General features: G+C 40.1%; 1 protein-coding gene across 8 annotated transcripts in view; it reads right to left on the bottom strand.

The window, feature by feature from the left end:
* The window catches only part of FGFR2 (fibroblast growth factor receptor 2), a 141,699-nt gene that overhangs the window by 46,537 nt on the left and 69,762 nt on the right, over positions 1-25,400 (bottom strand). For all 8 annotated transcript variants that reach the window (XM_081863653.1, XM_081863654.1, XM_081863658.1 and 5 more), the window contains 2 exons: positions 23,443-23,612; positions 10,286-10,409 (listed from right to left, as the gene is read on the bottom strand). In XM_081863653.1, coding sequence (XP_081719779.1) covers positions 10,286-10,409; positions 23,443-23,612 — 294 coding nt within the window. The remainder of the gene's footprint in view (positions 1-10,285; positions 10,410-23,442; positions 23,613-25,400) is intronic.

The raw sequence follows: 25,400 nt of genomic DNA, 5'->3' as shown, positions 1-25,400 counted from the left end.
TGATTTAATCCTTAGCAGTGTTCAGGAATCTGTATCTTTGCAAAACTCTCAGGTATGTTGACTATGGCTGTGATCCAGAGGTCCATGTATGAGCCTTATGCCTACTAGAATGTTTTTAATTTTCCGTTCTCAACAATTGCTACTACAGAACCCCTCCAAACTGATTTTTTAGAACTCATGAGTTCAATTAGGCACACATCCATGCAGCTCCAGATACCACAGTTCTTGAAACTGCAGACAAAGAAAATATGCCCAGAATGAGCAATAGCCATTGCTAATCTTGTGGCCCACTATATTCTCCAGATATCTTCATGGATGGTCAGACTCATTAGGAGGTGTGGGCAACTTCTGGTTCCCCAGATGTTTCTGAACAACAACCCCTAACATCCATGCTTCTTTGGGCTGATGGGAGTTGTACTTCAGCAACATCTGAAGAACCAAAGGTTCCCCACATATTCTCCATAGGAAACCTGGCATCACTTGGCAATGAAGGCTTCACAAATACTGAACATGTGCACTCAGCTGGTAGGAAGTCAAAGCAATGGATGTCAAAGCAACAGATGCTGCTGCTTCTTTTCCTTAAAGGGGAAACTGAGCAGAGTTTTCAACAAACATAATTCAAATTTAGTAAAGCTATTGGGGGGGGGGGGTCAGACAAAGTAGCTTCACTTAGTCATCCTCACCCAATATCTTAATGGGTAAGGAAGAACCATGTTTTTATCCTTCGTGTTCTCTGCTAATTATGCGCCCAGTTTTACCACACGATAATCAAACTATGCTCTTTGAAAATGTATCCATTACAAAGGTTTAAGTGATACAATGCACCACCAGCCACTCAGAAATTGCAGTATGCAACATGAATGTTCTTGTTTTAAAATGTTCAGTTGTCATCGCTGGCTAATGGTCTTAATACCAGTCCGCTCTTCATGCAGAGAAACCCATTGTTAGGCTGCCACAGTGTGTGTTTCATGAGCTTCCCCAGAGGAAGAGGCTGTCGTGTCTACCCTGCTAATCTTGGGGTTAACCACTATGATCCTTGTTATGGCACAGGCAAAAGCCAAAGCTTTAGAACATCTGAACTACCAAGAACAGCTTTGCTTGGGCGAGGGAAAATATGGAAAGCATAACAATGAAATAGTGTGACTGAAGGATTTTTGATTTTTTTTTTTTACTTTGTTATTTATATATATATATATATATATATATATAATTTTAGATTGGAAAAGAATAAAGCAGAACTACTCTGGAATGTGAAATGCAAGACGCAATTTCTCCCACACACGGCTGAAACATAGAACCAGCCAAATGGGAGACACTTCTAGAATCTCTTGGCAATATATCATCAGATTTTTTGGGAGCTCGATAGCAGTTAGGAATGCTTGGAGATGAAAATCATTTATGTCAGCCCCATCACAATACAGCCTTGCAATGGTACTGCTGCATGAGCTTGGTAATTGCAGTTGGAAATATAACACTGAAATGCCAAATCTCATACAGAGTAAAAGGGAAGGGTAGGTGGACTGTGCTATCATTATGGCCCCAGTCCCATTCCATCCAGGATACGATACATAAATGGTTGGTTCATTGGGTACATTCAGATGTTGGGATTATAGCATTTGTTTTCCTGGCTGCAATTCTGTCCCTGTTTCCAACATTCCTTTTACACTGAATTACCAATTGTGTTATAGAACTATGGGGTTTTTTATTGACATACCGCTATGTCATGCTAAATTTCATTTACACCAGCAGCCATGCTGTGACACAACTGCAGATGTCACTGGACATGTTGCCATCCTTTATGCACATGAATGCTTGTTTTTACCCAAGAAATGGCAGAAAGATTACCTTCCCAAATTTTGGCATCCATGAAAAGGGTTGGGAAAGAACAGCACAAAATTCCTGCAGTTCTCTGAGTTAACAGGGCTGCAAACAGATTTTTTTTCTGGAAGCATTTAACACAGAAATGAGCACCAAAATTCTGGTCGATTCCACTTGGTTTGCAAAAGGGGCTTTTATGTCATGTGAAAGAGTGTGTATCATGCCAAAATTATCAGGTAAGGAAACATCAGGGAAATGGAATGAAGTGCTGTCTGAGTATAAGCCATAGTCATTTTTATGTCCTCTCCTTACCACTGTAATGCACATACAACTAAAAGCATCACTAGGAATGCATGGTAATGAACTACACACTGTTTGTAAGGAGAGAAAATGCAGCTGAATGTTGTTTCATTGCTACAGGATAAGAATATAGGAACGTGACAAGTCAAAAGCTGCCAGAGCCTAAGTGCATCTAGCTCAGTATTGCATGCACAGGGTGGCAGCAGCTCTCCAGAGTTTCAGATACAGATCTCTGCCAGTTGTACCTGGCAGGGATTGACCAGGGACCTTTTGCATGCCAACCATGCAGTCTCCACTAATCAACAGTGCTTCTCTGCAGTATGAGATGTCAATATGTCCTAATTAGTAATGTTGATTGCAAAGCAATTGACCTTTCAATAAAACACAGGGCTAGAAGGCTGCCTGCTCCAGAAATGTCTCAATTTGGTTTCCAGCCCTGGAGAAAGGGTACAAAATTTTAAAATGATGATATTCTTTAAAGTGCAATAATTCTACTCCGGCGTTCTCATCAGCTTTGGACTTGAGAGAGAAACAAAAGGTGGGGGGGGTGTATGTGCCCTGCATTGCATATGTAAGAACTGGGGAAGTGATAGAAAAGGGCTAGTTTTATACTCTGAAACCTGTTCTCCATTTTCCTTAAAAACGTTCTTCCCCAGCCTCCCTGGCTGCTCACACTTCCTGATCTGAAAAAACCTCAAGGGAGAATTTACACCTGGGTTTAACTGAAATCCATGAATCTGGGGGCACTGGCTACTGCGTGCATGAGACTGGTGTGCTCAATAATTTAATGTATTCAATAAGTTCTTCATTTTACCTTCTTCATAGTTCAGTTGGGAGAGCATGAGACTCTTAATATCAGGGCTGTGGGTTCTAGCCCCACATTGGGCAAAAGATTCCTGCACTGCAGGAGGTTGGACTAGATGACCCTGGTGGTCCCTTCCAACTCTACAGTTCTATGATTCTATGATTTCTGCACTGACTTCTTCAAAAACACCTTCACTTAAAATAAAAAGAGAAGAATAGCTGACAGAGGTATAGTGTCCATGGGAAAGTCCAGCCAATGATGACATGAGGTTTTTATAAAGTGCAGGCATCTGGGGAGGCTGCAGAATACATATCTTAGAAGATATGGTTTGCAGAATCAAAGAAAGGACACTTACAAAACACTTCAGCTGCCATGAAATTAAAACAAATGCAATGAATATCCTGACCCCACACATGAGAATTACATGAAATAATTTTCTCCACTTCGATAAGAAAATTTCTTTTCTCATTAATTCATGAAGAATGGTTATCAAAATTGCATAATATATTTTTTGGCACAGCATTACAAAGGACAGAGCAAATAGATGGTGAGCATATGGGCATGTAGTGGCAAGGAAGTAAGTTAAGTGAGGGGCTGTGTGATCCAAAAGGCGCAATGCAAGTATGACAAATCCAATGAGTAACAGCACCTGGATATATTTTTTTAAACCCTTTGATAAGCAATGACATTCGCTAAGAGCAAATCACACAGCCTCTAGCTCTAAACAATTTGTGTAGGGTTTCTTTCCTCTCCCTCTCTCTGAGCTAGTTGCTCAAGTGTTGCCAAAAGCCCATGCCAGGTGTAAAGTCCACAGTCAGGCTTTTCTCTTGCTTTGAAAGAAAGTTTCTTCCTTCTCAGTTTATCCAAATACCTAGAGGCAAGCACCAGTGTGGATTCCTGCCTGCCTCTGCCCCTGTCTCAGCACGTCCCAGCCCTCAAGTGCTCAGGTAAGTATGTCAGGCTTATCCTTGCTCCTGTAAAGAGTTAGTCAACAACTGCAAACCTCGCTGCCAGAAAGCAAGTTGGGACTTGGGTAGACTATATACATTTAACTCTTGCTGGAAATTAATTAAGCAGCACTTGAATGTTTCTATTAAGGATGGAGTTTTCTCTACTGCTGTGGCAGAATAAGGTTCAACTAAACCTTGTAAGGACACCAACTTGAATATCCCCTGTGATAAAAAGGCTCTCCCTACACCCTCATCAACTACACTATTGCCAAAGGAGTTGTGGAATATTGTACAAAGATCAACATGAGCTTGAGCAGTCATTTGGAAAGGCCTAAAGGCTACCCTTAGTTAATTCCTGAAAACAAATGAAATGTTTTATTATGTTTTATTTTTAGTGATATCTCACTACTGCTTTGGAGAAAGAGTTCTGCTAATACCTGTGGATAGGTACGTGACAATTACTCTCACACCCTTTATTGTGTTTTGTGTTTGGACTCCAGCAGTACAACCTACCCAACAATAATCTTACATGAGCCCACTGCAAATACCCATTTATTACACAGACATAATATATGGCTGCTGTTCCCTATGTTCATAAATTCCATTGTGCCTCAGAACAGCCATACATAGACTCAACTGAGCTATAATGCACAAGTTCACGGTGCTTCTTCCAGACTGACATAGGCTCACCATTGTAGACTTGTAACTTACCCTTCCTCTGACTGCTGTAATAATTACACACAAACCCTGTTGCTTGGTTGTAACACCATAACGTTTTTAATTATGGCTATCATCAGCCATACTTTATGTCAAAGACCAAGTAAGTGACTCATTTTCAATCTCGGTTCAATCCTTTCGCAAACTTACACTCAGTGGGACATGGGGGACAGAATCTACATGTGCAAAGTGTACAGCATGTTCCCAACACCCAAACCATAGTTTGGCCATGACACCTAGTATGAGTCACACACCTAGTATGAGTGTCTTATCCAAATTAATACATGGCTGTAGACCATACTTGCTTAATGCGTAGTCGTTAGACTACAACTCCCATCATTCTTTACCACTTGCCATGCTGCCTCTAATTGTAGCCCAAAACACCTACAGGGCACTAGATTGATGGAGCCTGTTTTCTACTCTTCACACATGATCAGTTTCCTATGTCACTACCATTTATGAAATCAGTTACTCCTGATGCATGCATGCAATGTTGCATGTAACAAACTTATGCACAGCAAGAAGCATGCAGGGGATTCAGTAAAATAACTACTTCTGTTCACTGCACATGATGGCATTCACAGTATCAAACTCAGAAGTGATATCATACAGAAAATTCATGTTGTGTGAAATGGTCCATAACTCTTTTGTAAGGTACTAGTTTATAATAAACGTGACAAACGTCTCACAATATAAGCTCTGAACAACAAGCTCAGTTTATATGGTACAATTCTTGTGGGGAAAGGATTACTTCCATAGGCTAAGACCCATGTTTTTATTTAATCATAAAATACAGACACATATTACTCAGTGCCTGCTCACCCTTTTAGGTTCCCACCTACATTACACCCACTATGGCATTGTTTTAAGGATCTGCATTAAGGCAATCTTATACCTGGAATATGATCATTTAAAAAATTTACCAATATTGAAATTCCTGAAATTATAATTAAAAGAAAGGGGTTGGGAGAGGCTTACATGAATGCGGAGCAGGCAGGGGATTACTGGCCAAGTTGCCAATTTATATGGGGGATGAAGATGTACTCAGAGAAAAACAGAAGTGGCAAACTGTACAATAGATGCTTTAAAAACATGTCATCTTCTCTCCTTCAATAGAGACTATACAAGCTGAAATGTAAACACTGACATGTCCTAGCTACTAAGCAAGAGCCCCATCTTGAAAACGGGACAACGCCAAGGACATTTGCTGAACAACAGATACATAAAACATGTAATGAACTGGCAAAAGTAAATAGGGAACGGTTGTTTGTCCTTTTTCACAGCACCAGAACTGTAGCTATCTGACATATTAAGATCAAGAGAGACTTTAAACAGACCAGGTTGTGTGTGTTTTTTACACATTATGCTGTTGAACTGAAAAGAACATGATGGGCAACAAAGTTACTGAGTTTAGACAGAGCCAGTCATTTTCAGTAGAGCTCAGCATCTACTGCTAAAATAGCCAAGGCAGAAACTAAAATAGCCAAGGCATGTGGTAGCCTTCAGTAACTTGCAACTCAAGAGTGAAAAATACTTGCAGTTTATTTAATTGCTGATTTCATCAAAGATATATATGTACCACTGAAGCCATGATGCTGAGCTAGAAGGATCTTACATTTCTATCCTCTAAAAAATAGAATAAAATGTTCTCTGCCTTTTCCCATAATCTGCAGCCCCCAAACTGTACGGCTGCCTTTCCGATTAGTACCCAAATTCTATTCCATTTTCTCTGCTATCAACAATGTTCCTATCTAGAGTTTGCAGCAGTTGCCGCTCTACAGGGTCATGCCAAGCGCATGACATGAGCAAGGTAAGAATGCGCTATCAGGATGACAGGGAAGGAGTGGGCTTATTTCCAGTTTGGATCAATTCACCCTTCTATAGCTTTTCTGGCTCCTCAATGTGGAAGCCAGACACATACACAAGCACACAGCATTCTGTTAATAATAATAAGAGTCATAATTTCAGTACAAGAAACACAAAAGTAGAGAACATTACCAATCATCAAAATGTCCACCTAAGGCAGTGTCTGTTTTACTTCTGAGTCTCCAGACAAGTTCTACAGTGCAGCTAGAAGCTAACTGGACTACTAAGAAAATTCTGCTTACAGCCGAATGTTCTTCTCACATTTGCAGGAAAATATTAGATGGTGATGTACTTCCTACATTCACAAATCTGAGCTAACAGCTGAGAATATTTAGCATATGCACTTCAAATGAAACCCTTCACATTCTGCTAGCTATTAGTGCATGCACGGCAAAAGATTCAGGCTTTCAAAAGTTATTACAGGCAAGTTAATAATGGCTATTCCCAATTTAGCATTGTGTCACCATTTGGCAACAGGCTTGCTGTGAAAACTCCAAAATCTATGATGTAATAAGAGGTTACACTACAACGTGTCACACAGACACATTAGTATAATGTACTGCCATATTTTAACACTATTCATTACCATTAATATCAAACAGGTCTGCTCTGAAATCAGCTGAACCCATGGAAGAGAGAGAGAAAAGAAAGGAGCCCACAGGTTAGCTTAGCTGAAAGCACAAGGAACGAATAATGTCTGAGAGGCTTCCTTCCCTACGCTAATATATGCCTGTGTATCACATGAAGCTCAACTATTAATACTGCTTTTCCTCCTCTTCATCCCTGGAACATAAAAAGAGCAAGTACAGGAAGAGATGAAAGAGTAATAAAGGGGAAAGAGTTTAGATTTCTGGGTTAATGCTCTGAACTTTAATCACAAATCCACACACTGTAACTGGATTATTCACGAACATATTTTTTTTTTTGAAGATTTAATTAACTTTCCTGAGTACTTCCACTTCTCTTTCCTTCACCCAATTCATCTTCTCTATGTTTTTCATGTTTGGCATCACCTTCGCCAGGACTGGAGCAGTAAGAGACATGCTTCATAATTTGCCTCTGCTAGTCTTTCCTTCTCTCCCCCTCCTCCCTGGTCAAATTACCATTGGGTAAATTACTCTCCAGCTCTATAAAAGCTTGGTCATCTGCCTTATCCTAGCCAAGTATTAAGGAAGATTTTACTACACAAACTGTGCAAATCTATGGTAAGATGTGTGGTAAAATGATCATTAATATGAGCTTCACATCAAACTGTTAATCTCTCATCAGTGAAGAAAATAGTAAAAATAATAGTAGTAATAATAGTAAACATAAATCCCAACAGATTAGTTTATGTAGAAGGGCAAACAACTAAAACAAGCAAAGAGAAATTCATTTTATACTGCCCAATTTAAATCTGGTTTCTATTCTACAATTTACTCAATTGTTTCAAATTTAATTGAGGGCCAATGTGTTTTAGCAAAATGGGTTCAACACAGGGCAACTAATTGTGGTCAGTTGTGTATTAAATATGAAGGAACATTTGCTCTGCAGAGTTCTACAGACTTTTTCCTGGATCTGTCATCTAAGCACCATCAAAGTATGTGATTGCTCTGTTGGGTTAACAAATGTAGCACCAAATCAGTTCCATTCTGAGCTGTGTTTAGCAATGGGAAATATAAGGAATACAGTGTTGGGGTAACAGAAGGAAACTTTTTAAAAATATTATTTACCTATATTATTTATCTTGGGAAGGAAGAGACCCACACACTAGGGAATTCAAGGGAAATAGCTATTGCAGGTTTCTAAATTATATTCTGCATTACCACATAATTCAGCTCTATGCTACAGTAATCACCTAACTAAAGGGGCAAGAATCTTCACAGTGTACCTTTCTGGCTCTTACAGATGAATGGAATATGAATAGTGACCAAAGAACCAGCTCTGTGGGAGAAACTGAAAGTCAAGTGGAAGAGTCCCCTGTGGAGTCTAACACTTCAGCACTGGGCATCTGAATCTAGCTACCATTCTGATACAGCATCACTATGGCGTATTGTGAGAAAACAAAGTGGTGGCTAGACCCAGCCAACCAGAACTGCAAGAGCACTGAACCGGGGTGGTGGGGAAGGGGCATTTAAAGGAAGGCCCAGGCAGCTTCCCAAGGATGCCAGGTACTGATGCCAGCCAGCCCTAAATAGGACAGTCCTAAATGTGTTGAGCTCAGAAAAATCCTCTTACTTCTGCAGGTTAGAAACCAAAGGATAAAGAAACCCAGGGCTCCTTTCCCATCATTACCATTGCTGTTTCCTCTTACTCTGCGCTAAATTTCAAATTCTGGATCATTTCCCAAACCCGGTGAAACAAAGCTTACCATGGTTGCAGCTGAGACCAACAAGTACTGAAAACAGCACCAAATGTTTCAAAATGTAACCAAAAAGCCCAAATTCTAACATGCCATTGCCAAATAAATATGATGAGAATTAACAGACAAACACGACATTTTCCAAAATGGGTTTGTAAATACTATAGATTTCCTTTAAGAAAGGGAGGTACATGCTTTTAGAAAAAGTGCATTTCTAGACCCTCAGAAGAAGAAACGAGACCCCATGATGGCAACTGAGCACATTCAGAAACCCCTAATCACGATGGAAAATCTTGGCCTTACTGTTTACTTTTATGATTCTCTCTATGAAAGTAGCAGACATAGCAATAAATGACATAACTCTCATTACCATTCCATTCATTCATGCAAGTCACCAATATTTTCTGCCAGGAAAAATAAACTGTGCAGAATATTCTTGAATGTAAGGCATTGAAAAGCTTAAAGAGGAAGAAGAGGCTAGGGGCTTCTGGTAAATATTTGCCTAACTTTCAGAAAACAAAAGAAAATTTCCCAAAAAAGTAAAACTGCACACACTGTGGGGATTTCAAGACAGTGTCTTTTTCAGACAGTTTCATTCCTGGTATTTTAAAAGAAGTTTTTTCCTTCTAGACTCCCCTACTTCTTTTCTGCAACACAATTCTTTGAAGTACTGTCCACGAAAGGAGAAAATACTCTTAGGAGAGAAGTGTATATATTCCCTTGGTTTCCTCCTTTGCTAGATATTGTGGACACACCCACTCCCTGGTGAGGGAACATAATTCAGCTGCACCCTTTCAGCAGCTGGTCTGTACAGGATGGAGTCATGTGGAACGCAATTTACTACTATTCCTGGCAGCCGTTGGAGCTGCACCTTCAATAAACATTGTTTAAACAAGTGTTCAAACAAAAAAAAAAATGGTTTAGTCTCCAGGTTAGTTCACCTCAGCTGAATAAGGAGATTTTGCTGTGGGGAAGGGGAAGAGAGATTTCTATAGCTCTCCAACATCCTAGGTTTCTTTGGGTCTTAAAGAATCAGGCCACACACCACAAATTAAACCTATCAAAGTGATTAAGATCAACCCTGAATTATGTCAAGAACCTATCATTTTTAAATTTTTAAATTAAAAAAACTAAACTGTTCCATTTGTTAATTTACTGTACTTAAAAGCACTTATAAACAGTTTAGTATTTTAAAATCTCTAAGCAGGAACAATAATGATCATTAAAACAAAAACACAACAGTAACGAAAAGAATATGAAAACAGGAATTCAAACTAACAGAAAAACAGGGCCTGATCTGAAGCAACTAATGGTCACTGCTTCGTGGTATGGCCTATTCTGCTTCACATATGCTCCATTCTAAGTCCATTTTAAGTTTTACGTTTAGTTATTTTCACCTTTTAAAAAAAAGATAATTTGGAGGAAAATAAATCTAAGTCATCACTTAAAGAAAGAAAAAAAACATTTAGCCACTGAGAGTTTACTCACCAACAACATCAAGGTGGTACGTGTGGTTGATGGATCCATGAATATTCTCCACAATACAGGTATAATTTCCTTTGTCCGATGGGACTACACTCTCCATTATGAGACTCCAATGCTGATTTCGGACCTAAGAGAATTTCAAAAGTGTTTTAATTAGCTGACACCAACCCTCATCATGGGCTCACAAAGATGATGCATTTTAACCCTTCAAATAATTCATTGTTTTTCTATTCTAACGCACCACAATTTGCTGTGGTACCCCTGAAAAGTAGTCAGATGCTTAGAAACCCATAGTGGAATAACCCGCATCACTATGTCAGCATGGTGGCAGTGTCACAAAACTCCAAATACAGCAGGAACAAAAACCCAAATGATACAAAATTAGCAATTCTGCATGGATGCAATTATCTGATCAAATTCATTCTAAGTGCTGACATCTGCGATTTTCTGAACTGAAAGAACAGAACAGAAAGTGAAGTATTTGTTTAGTGACTTTTTATTGATCTATGTCACACTTTCTTTCAAGCACCTCAAGGAGGAATACATGATTTTCCCCATCTGCATTTTACCTTCACAACCCTGCAGGGTAGATCACCCTGTGAGCCCAGGTCACCCAGTGGGTTTTGTGGCAACGTGAGGGTGCTGATTCCAGCCAATACTCTAACCACTACACTACACTGGCTCACAAGAGTTATGAAAAGTCACAGGAGATGGAGAACAGTGATGAGCACAGAGGACATACTTCCAGATAACAAAACGCTCTGCCTATGGCTCCCATTGTTTATTGAGATTTTAAGAGGTACAGCTGCAATCCAAAGCCCTACATAGATCATGGAGTTCTGAATAAACATGGCCTAGTCCATATTCTTTAGTGCTGAGAACTGCTATACATTGAAATTCACACAGATCACTTTCCCATTTCAAGGATTACAACGTAGTCTGTTCTCTGGCAAATCCCCGATAGCACATCAGAGATTTTATATAGAGATGTGGGAGAGAGGCTAGGAACTTTTTTCATTCTTTTAATCGACTACAATATGTGAACACTACCTCTGGGGACAGAGTTCCTAAAACAACAACAGATGTTTAACGTCCGCAGAGCTTTGTGTTATAGGTGCTGGTGGCTGCCCTTTTAAGCTTGGGACCTAGTTATGGGAAGGAGTGCTGACCTCTGCATAAACCTGACCAATCCTTAAGAACAGCCTCTGAGACTCTGCTCATGAGTCTTCCATCAAGAAATATTAAAGGGGAAGGAATCATAAACAGGGCCTTTTGGGTGGTAGCTCCATTCATGAACTTTCTTCTTAAGAAGGCATGTGTGACCAGTATACTGTCAGCCTTAAAGGCACTGAAGACTTTTCTATTCCAAGCACTGAACTTCAGTTGCAGCTTTCCATTTCCACTGCAGTAACTTTAATCACCAAAGGGATATCCCCACTTTTTAAAAGAGCAGCTTCTCAGCTCAGCAAAGATCCTGCTGCACACAAGTAATGCACTTTTGTGTCCTTATTTGGTTACTGGCCATCATTAACATAAAATCTCTTTTATTTCCTAAGAGTCTCATTAGGCAGCAAGGCACCGGTACTGCTATGTTATGAATGCAGGCTTTGAACTTTAAAGCATCAGAAAAAAAGATTTTCTGTGCCTGCATTCCCCCCCCTTTTCAACTCTTGCTTTTTCACATTTATGAGCCCAATGCTAACCTCCTGGTCAGGAATGTGATATAAGATAAGCATCAATTCCAGAATGAAAATTTGGGTGTGCTTTGTACATTCAGTTAGCTATTACACACCAGGAAACAGTCTGTGAGGAGCCGAAGTTTCGGTCTTAACAATCACTGCTCCTGCAATGTCCCATTCCCCCGTCCGCACTGTGACTCAGGCAGGAGTAGCTCAACATAGGTAGAGAATTATAAAGAGCAGTTATATAAAAGAGGGCTAACTATAGGGTGCAACTGAAAGGATATTTACTGATGTATACTGGGAACCCAAAATGCATACATCTTTGCCCCTACAGGAACTTGAAACCAAAGCAGTTCCCACATCCTATACAGCAACTGTTTAGAGCAGTTCTCCCGATTAAACTTAGTGGGTTGTGAATGTGGATGGTGTAGGTGCATGCAGCAGTCAGCACTGAATGAAGCTGGTTTTTTTAATGAATTTGACAAGCACTCAGTCATCCACATATTGTGCTATTGCTCAGCCCCTTTGTGTGGTGCATGAAGGCTGAGTTGCAAGCTGGGCACCTTCTGAAACAATCATTACTGTTTCAGTGAACGTTTTGCACATGGCAAAGACCCTTTCAACCCAAAGCCCACAACACATCAATCTGATTAAGTGAATTAGCTAACACAGATAATTCATTCAGTTCCCTAGCACACAGAAAACACAACTTGTTCGTTCCCTTACATTATAGTTCAGTGCCATTCATTGAATCTGGACAGCGTCTGCTAAAATCCTACCAGCACCATCTTATCATTTCTTTCCAAAACTCTGTACAGTTTCCACAGCACTCCACCTATCATGCTCCAATGTCCTTACCTTTATATTTAAGTCTTCTCAACCCCTAGCTATAGGCTGATATCAAACTCATACAATTTAAAGTAATGTAGAATATCTACTTCTTTCCATAGAAGATTCCTTAATGACCTCTTCATTCTAAGCTCCGCTGCAGTACTCTTCAACTTGCAAATAGAGTGTGTGCTGCCTTATGGGAATTAACATGCCCCATGCCTTTATCAGAGATATTTTCCTTCTTGCACTGATTTATTAAATATGGTAGCTATGAACTGCTTTACCATATTTCACACTTTTGCAAGCACTCTCTTTCTCTGTGTGTAAATAGCTTTTACAATATCTGCAGCTAAAGATTTTTTAAAAATATGATTCTGTAATTGTAACCAATAGACACAATTACTATAGCACTGTTAATCTACAATGTACTTAAAGGCTTTATCTCACATGTCCTTCCAATCATTCTAATGTAGAACCCCTATTATTTCCCTCATTTACTAATGAAGAATTGAAGATGAAGGTTCTTTTGTATTTCTGAAAGTGGTAAAAAAAATATTGGGTAAACTGTGGTATATGTATGAGCTGATCATCTGGATCCCATACATCTCTCACACATGATGAAGGTATGATGTTCTTCTTTGCGTTTCAAAGCAAAAATATGACTTGTGATGTAATCCTATGTTTGTTAACCCAGAAGGAAGTCCCACTGAGCTCTGTGGGGTATACTCCCAAGTATGCAAGCCTAGGAGTGCAGCCTTACTTGTGCTTCCCCTTTCGGTAGTCTCTCATGAAAGAGTCCTACGTGAGTCCAGATTATCTCAGCTTAATACACTAATATATAAATGAGACTTTTGGTGACATGCACAGCTGCTTTGCTTCTTCCTTCAGATGAACGGGCAAACCAACCAGGAAATTTCAAATTAATTCAAATTAATAGAGCCAGTGTGATGTAGTGGTTAAGAGCGGTAGACTCATAATCTGGTGAACAGGGTTTGCTTCCCTGCTCCTCCACAAGCAGCTGCTGGGTGACCTTGGGCTAGTCAAACTTCTCTGAGTCTCTCAGCTTCACTCACCTCACAGAGTGTTTGTTGTGGGGGAGGAAGGGAAAGGAGATTGTTAGCCACTTTGAGAATCCTTAGGGTAGTGATAAAGCGGGAAATCAAATCCAAACTCTTCATCATCATCATCATCTTAATGGGGAAACTATAGACAACAGCTTTTGAACAAGTCCAGATATTAAGACAATATAATGGTCTGGCTGGTTCTTAAGCCTTTAACCACAGTTTCCTGGTTGGGATGACACAGCAAAATAGGTAATGGAAGTCTCACTGGTTTGTTTGCTTGGCTGAAGCAAAGGGCTGCATTTACTTATTCATTGATTTCATGAAGTGATTTAACAATTTAAAAAACAACAACATGAAAACAATTTCAAATCCAATAGGGATACAGATTGGGGCAAAGATTTCCACTTAAAAGCTTTGTTGAAAGAGGATGGTCTTCAACAGACATGGAGAATAAAATAAAGACAACACCTGTCTGATACACAACAGGAAGGAATTCCAAAGGGTAACTGTTCCGACACTAAAGTCCCAATTCCTACATCATATGGAACAGACCTCTTGATGAGATGGTACCTTTAGGAGACCCCATCTGGCAGAATGCTGTGATCAGCTAGATATTATAATGGGTGAGACAATCTTTTAGATGTCCTGTATGCTGAGTGAAAAGGCTCACTTATATCTCGGCTTATTAAGCAGAGATATGATCATACAAACACAGTCAATTATTTTCCTTAGACTAAGCAGAGATTTTCCTCAGATTTGCCCAAGTAGAAGCTTGAAACCAGGTCCAAAAATGTTTTAGGAATGACATTCCCCTGCATCTCAACTGCTTCACATTTTACACACCTAGTTCCTCATCATCATTTTACAACAAAAGAGAAATACCTTCATATGTTCTGATTTTTGTAAGGGGAGGGTGTGTGCGCGCATGCACACACACACACAATTTTTTTATAGTTAGCCAACATAAACCTGGTCTCTTTACCCTATCTGGTTTGAAAATATGAAAAGCAGACTGTCTGAGACGACAGCCATTCCAGTGTCTAATTTGGGAAGATAACACCATCAGTTACATTGCATATAATATGAACACAAAGATATTGCCAGGTTTGTGGATAGGGCTGGGGGGAGAACCTGCTACACTGACAATATTCATCTAATATTCTAAGTGAGATTGATACTGTGTCTACTTTTAAGCCCACAACTTTTAAGCCTACCTACGTCATACCAAATAATCACTTTAGTTGCACAAAGTGTTTATGACACCGTGTCAAGAAACTACATTTATAATAGCTCAAGTTATTCCTCTTGTTGACAAGGCAAAAACCTAACAAGATCTATCTTTTTCTTTGCTGAAGAGGCTGTTAGCTGTTGGGAGATTACTGAATCAAGCTGTTAACCAGCTAATCAATCCTCATCAGTTCACAAAGTCTGGGCAGACTGTTAATGTAGACAGCACGTATTTCTTTTTTTAGAGTCCGTCTCTCCTCTTTATGAAACTAGTTCTGAGGAGCAAAATTTTGTAAGTCTTCTGCACTACTCAATGAAGATTTAGCTCATGCAAAGTATGAACACAACTGGCTGAAGCTGAGACTTTCTAGTGGAATAAACAGTCCTCAGATAGACATGTGGGCAACCTCTTCTATACATTAGGCAAGCCATTTATGCTTCAGCACATGCCATAATATGAAAACCTACATTCTGTCACAGAATGTTATTCCACTTAAGAGACAGCCAAAAAAGATGGAAATTATGCTTTTAGAAGTCACTAGAGTTCAGTTATGTTTACTATGCAAAACCACTAACAAAAAGATCCCGGTACAGACCTTTGAAGTATCGCATAAACAACCCAACTGCTGGCTTTATAGGCATCCTGTTTTGGACTCCAACATGCTACCTTCGCCAAACTCGTCTAATGGAAGTTCAGTGAGTGCCATATCAAATATGCACAATTATGCTTGGTAGACATTCAAGCTTCTTCAGCGAGGGGCACCAGTTCCGCCTGAGGAACCTTGAGAATCCACTTGCTGGAATACAGTAAGAATAGTCCCAGAAAGCTGTGTGCTGGAGCAAAACTAAGTACCAGGAAAGTGAAGCTACTGGGCTCCAAAGAAATAAGAAGAATCTTTTAAATTTTAGACTGGGTGACGGGCATGAGTGGATGGGAAGAAGACCATGAGCAGTGACAGCACAATTAACCTATTTACAAAGCCAACCTTCGTATGGTTCTGCAGCATGACATTTGGCCTATGCCTGCCAGACTGGGATAACAGACAAATGTTGTTCTAATTAAAAAGAAGCAAGGGTAGGGGGGGAAATACCCTGGCTTCTCTAAGCAGGTTTTGACAAGCTCTGAACACAATCCTTCTCAGGGCTAAAAATGACAATTCACTGAGCAAAGTTCTTCGAGAACTAGAAACCTCAGCTAATAGATTCCGCATCCCACAACTTGCAGACAATATCTGCGCTGCCAGCTGTTACAAAGAGTTCAGCATTTGAAACAGAGTCTTTTGATATCTCCTCCTAGATTTTTTGTATCTTAAAGGTAAAGGTAAAGGGACCCCTGACCATTAGGTCCAGTTGTGGGGTTGCGGCGCTCATCTCGCTTTATTGGCCAAGGGAGCCGGCGTACAGCTTCCTATTCCTATTCCGCATCCCTATTGTAACTTACATGCCTTTATTTGTCTCAAGGAAAACTCATGACCCAACTACTGGATAGTAACAGCCAATCAGAATGCTTCTAGATGAGTGCATTTCATGTTATTTAGCTTCCTTATTAAAAAAAGAAAAGAAAGAAAAGTCAATATACACTAGAACTTTTGCACTCAATTTTGTTAGTCGGTTTTTTGTTTGTTAGTTAGCTTTTTTAAGGATCCAGGCCAGTGGCTATAGCTATAGATTTTGCTGATCATATGTTTGAGAGCTTTGAGCCTCCAAAGTAAGTTTTTTTTAATGCAGTGACATAGTTAGGAAAACAGGCTGTCACATGCAAGCTGCCACCTTTCACTTGCCTTGCTGATCTAATACGTGAACAGGTTTTTAAGCAGTGATCAGTTGCTCTGAATCCCACCTGTCTTCAGCTGACTTGTCCTGAGATCTTCCTCTGTTACAGCATATAGAAACAACAGTGGGAGCCAATTTATGATGCCAGAATGGAGGTATCCATGGCATTTCCTTTTCCAGTTTGGTACCATAGTCCCCATAGTCATGGTGAAATCCCCACGAGTTCCTCCACACATGCAAATGAGGAACAGAGTCGCTAACCTTCTCTATGTGACAGGAAAGTAGTAACTGTGTTTTGATCTCTGGGATAATGGAAGAATGAGCTGCATAGAATAGACACAGGATAGGACTGACACATCCAACCTATACAAAGAGATGTACTGAGCCATGCTATAACAGGGCACACAATACTGTTACATATTTACAGCCTGATCCTATCCATGTCTAAGAATACATTTCAGTGAGTTCAATGAGATGCAGGGTAATCTCTCCCTCCACCACTTGTTGTTGTTTAGTCGTGTCCGACTCTTCGTGACCCCATGGACTAGAGCATGCCAGGCACTCCTGTCTTCCACTGCCTCCCGCAGTTTGGTCAAACTCATGTTGGTAGCTTCGAGAACAATGTCCAACCATCTCGTCCTCTGTCGTCCCCTTCTCCTTGTGCCCTCAATCTTTTCCAACATCAGGGTCTTTTCCAGGGAGTCTTCTCTTCTCATGAGGTGGCCAAAGTATTAGAGCCTCAGCTTCACAATCTGTCCTTTCAGTGAGCACTCCTTCAGAATAAATAGGTTTGATCTTCTTGCAGTCCATGGGACTCTCAAGAGTCCCTCCAGCACCATAATTCAAAAGCATCAATTCATCAGCAATCAGCCTTCTTTATGGTCCAGCTCTCACTTCCATACATCACTACTGGGAAAACCATAGCTTTAACTATACGGACCTTTGTCGGAAAGGTAATGTCTCTGCTTTTAAAGATGTTGTCTAGGTTTGTCATCGCTTTCCTCCCAAGAAGCAGGAATCTTTTAATTTTGTGACTTCTGTCACCATCTACAGTGATCATGGAACCCAAGAAAGCAAAATCTCTCACTGCCTCCATTTCTTCCCCTTCCCCTTCCTCTTGCCACGATACGTCTCAGTGAGTTCAATGAGATGCAGGGTAATCTCTCCCTCCACCACTTAGTATTAATTATTTTCTGTACACAGTGGGAATAGCTCAGTTGGCAGAGCATGAAACGCTTAATCTCAGGGTTGTGGGTTCGAGCCCCATGTTGGGCGAAAGATATCTGCATTGCAGGAGGTTGGACTAGATGACCTTTGTGGTCCCTTCCTACTCCACAGTTCTATGATTCTCTTCTTGTGTTTCATAATAAAAAATGATCATAGGATGGCAACACTTTGTATACCTCTTAACTCCTCTGAATCACAATGGATTTCTGCTCTGTTATCAGAAACTGAAATCATGAATTGAGCAGCAAAGAAAGGAATGAAGTGCCGCACTCTGCACAATCTCCACAAAGCAAGGCAAATGGTTACGTGGCTCCTATAGATTTGCATCCATATATTGAAAACTATCATATATTTACCCAAGCTGAGCTACAGTGTGTAAAAAGGGCTGTGGTAAACGTAGCTTATCAAAACACAGCTGTGGAAACAAACACCCCTTTTAATACTTAAAGCAGTAAAAACTGATAGGACTCCATTTACTTTCTGGGAGGTGAAAAAGAAAGTAAAGAGCCTTGTTCAATCTCATTGGCATGCACTATCTTGCTACGGTCCACACAGGCTCCCCATTTGGGGAGGGGGAGATTATACAGGAATTCTTCCAAAGACCCACAGCCATGTGTGTGAGGAGGAGGAGATGGTGATGGTAGTCGGAAGAACCACACTCAGCTTGGAAAAGACACAAGAAGCCAACAGCCCTTTGAAATATGACCTCTGCGTATCTTGGAAAACCCAAGTGTTTCCAAATGTTTGAAAAACAGAGTCACTCACAACAGAAGAATCAACTTCTGAGTTATAGTTTCCTAAAGAACTGGTATCATTTGTGCACTTCCATCCTGAATAAAAAAGTGAAATGGTACATTCATCGAACAAAAGGACAAACTGCTAAACACACAGCCATGGGCAGGGTTTTTTTGTTTATTTTAAAGGGTATCACACTTTCTGTTCTAGAAGGAAAATGATAACAAAGGGCTTGTCCACACTTCCGCTTGTCCAGTGCCTAGAAAGCAAAGGTCTCAGAAGTTGATTTGAGTCTTCTGGGCATGGATCCAAGCGGTTATGCCTTTGCCGTTGAAAACCTGCTCCTTAGCGCTAAATCGGAACAAACTGCAATCTACAGAAAACCTACTTGCTTGTTGTTCTGATTCAGTGCGAAAGATCGGGTTTCCCCAGGGGAAAGTGTTGGGCAAACAGCAGTGTGGATAAGCCCTAAGATGAACCAAGGAGCCATAAGGAATGTCAGGTTTTCCTTCATCTAGCTTGCTATGTCAGAAAAAGAAGCTGTATTTCCACCCCCCAATAATGCAAAAGTCTGTGTATGTGAGGTCAACTGCAGTTGCAGATATCAATATTCCACTGTAACACAAAATGTCTTCTATCTTCTAGTGGTGATCTGGATTATGAATATGTCTGTTGGAAATATTATACCTATAAAATCAGAGCCATTTCCTACAAATCTGATTTACAAAAACCTAATCCTTTGGCATGTTTTGCTGAATGTAGCTCAACGGTTCACCTTTTTTTTATGCCTATCCATACAGAGAGATAGCATGATCCCCTGAAATAACTGGTTCTGATCAATGCAGCCTATAAGGACTCTAATAAACACCAGACCTGTCCAGGTTTTTTTATTATTATTCTGCTACAGCATCCCATGGAGGTCAGAAGAGTTTAAGAGAAAGGAATGGTAACCATGAAACCCATTGGTCTCATGTAATAATTTTGGGGAGAAAAAACTCATGGCACTTTAATCATGCCATTTGGGGGCTCTGTAGTTTAGGCTTCCCCAACCCGACACCCTCCAGATGTTGTATAAACCCTGGCTAGCTATTTGGCTGGGGTTGGTGAGAGTCCAGGGTCAACTGAAAAGGCTGTATATACACATTTAAAAGCTCACAAAAATGACCATTTAAAATGATAGAAGTGCAGTGGGAAACAGGAGAACTTTTTGCTACACCTAATGGATGTCTGTGGACTGTACTTGTTAAATTTGGTAAATATATTATCTAACCCACCCACACACCCCCACTTTGAATATGGCAAACAAATATACCCCTGCTTCTAATTTATGGTGGACAATTCACACACGGCCCCTTCAAGGGTGTGCTTCTGGTAAGGGGGTGTCACATTTTCTCAACATTTACTCCAATTTTTTGTTACTGAAAAGTGTTGTCCTTATCCCAGGTATGACATTCTCTCTCTCTCTCCCACTACCATGTATGTGTTGGCAGAGGAAACAGAGTTGCTCAATTTCTATTTTTTATAATTGCTGAGGCTGTGCTCTCTTGATCAAGGTGAGACATTCTCAAGGCAAATTCTGGAGAAACTGCTTGCATGTTCACCTTGATGACAAGACCAGCCGACAACCTCCTCCAATAGCTACCTTCTTCTGGTGGGGCTTGCTGCCAAGATGAACTGGCAACCTCTGAAGTAGCCCCTTGTCAGTTTCACACCTGCAAACCAACCCAGTTAAAGACTCTAGGTAAAGTCTGGAGGCTTATTTTTTATTATTTTAGCTCTTTAGCGGTTGTTTGTCCTAGACCATTCTGGCGTTAGAAAAGCTATTTTGGAGGTCCATTGCCTTCCTACCAAAATCTTGAATCTGGAAATGCTCTACAGTGGTGAACCAAGTCAAAGAATTGCATAAGCCTGTGACTTTCTGCTAGTGAAAGGCCACAATCCAAAGAGCACTACTCTTCTTGGGCAAGCCAAGTGGGATTTCCCCCCTTGCAATATTGCAGGGAGTGGGAGCATCTGCTGTTCAGACTGCTTTCCAAGTGCCCTCCATTTTAGAAGCAGGCCAAGTGACTCTAATCAGTGAACATCAGCTTACAGTTTTATGTGTTTGTTATTCTTTGAAACAAACAGCTGCACACCTTTCTCCCCTAAAAGGCAGAACACTCATTAGGATTGGAACAAAGTTTCTCTTGTGCTCCAAGACTAGACTGACTTTCTTAATTAGCTTCATTTCACTCTATCATCCCCAAGACAAGTGTGTAAGATTGAATGGTAGCCAACTCATTTATGCGTTTTGGTATTACGAAAAGCAAGGAGGTGTTGCCAGGTGCACCTTTATATTATATGAGGTAAGCAAATGTAGTTAGAAAAGTCTACTTCATTAATTAATGTTCATCTGGAACATTAGCATGCCTCCATCTCTGGAAAAACTGACACTTTCTATAGGAAATCTGGCTAGAAAGGAAAAGAATAAAAGATTTTAGAGCCTGTCTTCTTTAGCATTTGAAGCGGGCATATTTTCAGAGGTTACTCACACATTGTGGTAAAACTTATAACCTATCCTGGTAAGAAAACCATGGAGAGCAGTAAAGGGCTGGAACAAATTGGCCATTGTAGATTTACAAACTGAAGTTAGGCATTTGAACTCTTGAACAAATATATGAATTCATATTTGCAGAATTTATATAATGAAAAACCACTTAACTGGATGCTTTAAGAAAGTCCTTACAGGCCATTAAGGGGTATTAATGCTATAGCCCTCACCAACCATCCTTGAGGGCACCTTGGCATCCTCTGAGACCCATGTAGCTGCCACAGCTAAGTCTTCATCTGCCCCATTATAATTTTATCTCGAAGCACACCTGGTTTCCTCTGATTAGGCCAGTTAGACATGATTGGTCACTTTTTTTATTTTCCAGGCCACTTTCTTCTTTTTTGCATATATAAACTACATCCATACTTATGAGAGCTTGAGTTTCCTGGCTCAATTTGAAGCTCCCTCTCCAGGTCTACAAAGCTGCTATGATATTTGTAGGTGCATTATCAAAATTACACCTTCATGAGCGCACCTGCAACATTTTGTAGCAAGTCCCACTTCTATCACTAATTGCCCGTTTTGCAAAATACAAAAGGCAGGAACCATTTGTACTCTGTATCTTTCTCACCCCATCATGCATGGTGCCCAGCAAACAGAAAGTTTCCTGCCACTTACACTTTTCCCATTGACTGAGCTGCCACAAGCAGGGGACAGTGTTTTTTGGAGAGTTCAACATGCCTAATGGTGTACATAAAAGTCCAACTAGATTTTGTGCATATTTTATTCACAGTAAAGGTTTCTTTAATGATGACTCTTTTCATGTGAGGGTTTTTGTTTTTCGTAGTTGATGAGGGTTATTTTGTGGAAGTGTTTGTTTTTACATACATAAAGATCATCCACGTGTCAGCTTAAATAACCAAATAAAAGCAAAATTATCAAATCCTAGTGTTTTTCCCCTCCCTGACCCCAGTAGGTACCTGAAGGTTTAATATTAACTCTAACTTGGCACTCTAGCTAACCTCTCTAGATGTCCTTTCTAATCAGTAACTCACAGTTTGAATGGAAACAACTAATCCGATGCTACTTTCAATTCAAGCAAACCATTTTAAGTAATTGCAATTACTTGCCCTCAAAACACTACTTTCTGCATCTATTTCACAGACCATAAAATCCATAAAAATAGTCTTCCTGCTCATTAAGTGTGCAGTCACCAAACCATAAGATTTTTGTTTTGCTTTGTTTTACTATAAGTCTGCAAGTTGGAATATTCTAGGCTGTCGTAGCACAAAAGCACAGACTGTTAAGAACACTTCTACAAACAATGTTTTCGTAAAGTGTTTTTCCCCCTTGTTTTTTCACCACTAACCCCTTACTCAGTAAGAGCTCTATTCACAATGTCTGATCTTTTGATAACTTGACCTTACAAACAGAAAATAAGAACAAGAAAAAAGCTCTAGGGAAGATGAAGAGAGCCAGAACCAGACTCCTTTAAAGGTACTGCATTTACAGAAATTTACTATAGTTAGGGCCAGCATTGTCCAGCAGAGGCAGGCTTCTGGGCATATCAGAGCTTCAAATCTGAGTTTAATTATAAACACAGTGAATAGGAACATAGGAACCCACATTGTACAAAGCCAGACCACTGGTCCACCTAGCTCTGTATTCTCCATACTGACTGAAGTTTCAGGCTCCCCATCCCTCAAAAAAGCCCTATTCACATGTTACTCACATAGGGCATAGGTTGGAGAAAATAAACTACTGACGTAAACCAGATCACATGACATGGAAATATAACTTTCCTATAGAATAGCCACATCCTGTGATACCTCTGGAACAGTCATGGGGAACATGTGGCCCTCCAGACATTGATTAGACTACAAGTGACGCCACTCCCAAGCATTGGCCATGCTGACTGGGGCTGATGGGAGTTGTAGTCCAACAACATATGGGATGCCACATATTGCTTTACATGGCTGTTATGACCATGATATAAGTCTGTACAGCATGCTGCATCTAAATCTTATTGGCATTCCTACGTATAATACACCAACTCCACCTGGCATGTGGAGGAAGGAAGATGTGTCTTACCTTGTATCCACCAATGCGATGCTCTTGCTTAAATTCTTTGCCATTTTTTAGCCACCTCATGGTTGGTAGGGGGTTTCCTGTAGCTGGACAACGGAACTTGACAGTGTTAGCTGCTGGAACTGCATGTAACCGCTTCTCCATTTTATCAGTTTGTGTCCATTTAGGTCCTTCTGTTTCCAAAAATGAAAGAGAGAAAGCGAGAGAGAAGAAGAAGAATGTAATCAGTTGTCATTTGCATGATTTCCAGTATGACACAACATACTTTAGGGGGAGCACTGAAGTTCTACGTTGTTGATTTATGTCGCCTTTGGCAAAGCATACAAGACACTCGAGTACCTTAGAAATTTCAGTGTGTACCTAAAGACAAAGATCTACCCTGCTTCAGCTAGAGTTATTGCTTGTGATTCATGCCTTACAGCAAGTAAGTAAAAGTTATTTCAAGAAAGAGAGCTATAAAAATAAAATGACACCTGTCATCTTGCCATAGCCTTTAAGCTTGAGGTAACCATTTTAAAATGCAGAAATAAAAATTGTACTAAAATGCAGAATGTTTGAAACTTTGAAAGTTTGCCTGTGTGAGAGAGAATCAGAGCCTTCATTTGAAATGTTGGCCTTATTTTCCTTTGGCTTGGAGTATAATAACCAATGACTGCCTTTCAGATGACATGAGTGTCTGTGTGTGTTTAGAACTGCTGTTTTAAAAAAGGAAAGAACAACTATGATAACGAACAAAATCACTGGAATTGTTTCATACAAGGATCTGGAATTTTACCCAACCCAACCCAACAGCAAAACAAGTTCCTCTCTCTGCTGCTGATCTCTCAACTTGCAGTACAACATGGTATGAAATTCGATGTCAGAGTTTGGATGGGAAGCAAACAAATCTCTGAGCAGAGTGCTTGTTAAAACACCATGGTTTAATTCTAGGAAAAACAGACACTCACTCTAACTAGCTACTCAAATGCTATTCCATACCCAAGGGAATATTCCTGATGTTCCCTCTCCAAAAAGAAAACAAAACAAAAAAAACCACCACCAAAACAGTGCACTAACTTCAATAGAAAAGGAACACTATTTCTAATCTCTCCTGTCCAAAGAGTTTTGTGAAAGTTATATATCGATTTGGTTAATACAGATAACAATGGCATGAAGACAGATGTGCCTGTTCCAGATATTTGTACTAATCCATGCCAAGTAATCAACTCTGTCCCGTGTTTACTGATCTTACATGCTAGGAAAAATCAGCCTAAGTATAAAATCACAGGAACAAACAAGGAAGATTATTGTAACAGGTGGTTTATAACACCTAGCTAAGAACCTACAAAATGACCATCCCCAACATTAGCAATGTTTTATTTTCATTTTGAAATCGGCATTTCTGAGTGCAGAATTTTTCCAAAGCAGTACCCTAAACAATCTTGGCCCCCCATAGCTCCTTTGACATCCAGAGTTTGGTAACGATGCCCATTAATAATATTATGTGGGTTTATGCAGCCATAACAATACTATGAAGAAAACAAATGTTACATTATATATTTGTTTATCCTCAATAGCATAAATCCTCTCAGTAGTCTCCAAGAAAAAATAAAATAAATACAAAACAAGCTGTTTAGAAATGACTGGTAAACCTGTGTCCCCCTCTCAATATTTTTGGACTACAACTTCCACCATCCTTGGCCATTAGCCACGCTGGCTGGAGCTGATGGGATTCAGAGTCCAATGACATCTGGAGAGCCACAAGTTCTCCAATCCTGTCTTAAAACCATAAAATGCAATACAGCAGAAAATAAGATAAACAGAGCTCACAGATCTGATACATCCTTAAACTCCAAGAATAAGCAAAGATCTGTAAACCACTAAATGGTTTTATGATTGAAAAGCCTGGAAAAATAAACAAGGACTTCAGCTGGCAACAAAGGGATCACAATGTGGGAGCCAAGAGAGTCTCTCTGGGAAGG

This window comes from Podarcis erhardii, assembly GCF_964252035.2.
Source record: "Podarcis erhardii genome assembly, chromosome: 5".
Taxonomy (NCBI): Eukaryota; Metazoa; Chordata; class Lepidosauria; order Squamata; family Lacertidae; genus Podarcis; species Podarcis erhardii.
This window is presented reverse-complemented; position numbering and strand designations above follow the sequence as displayed.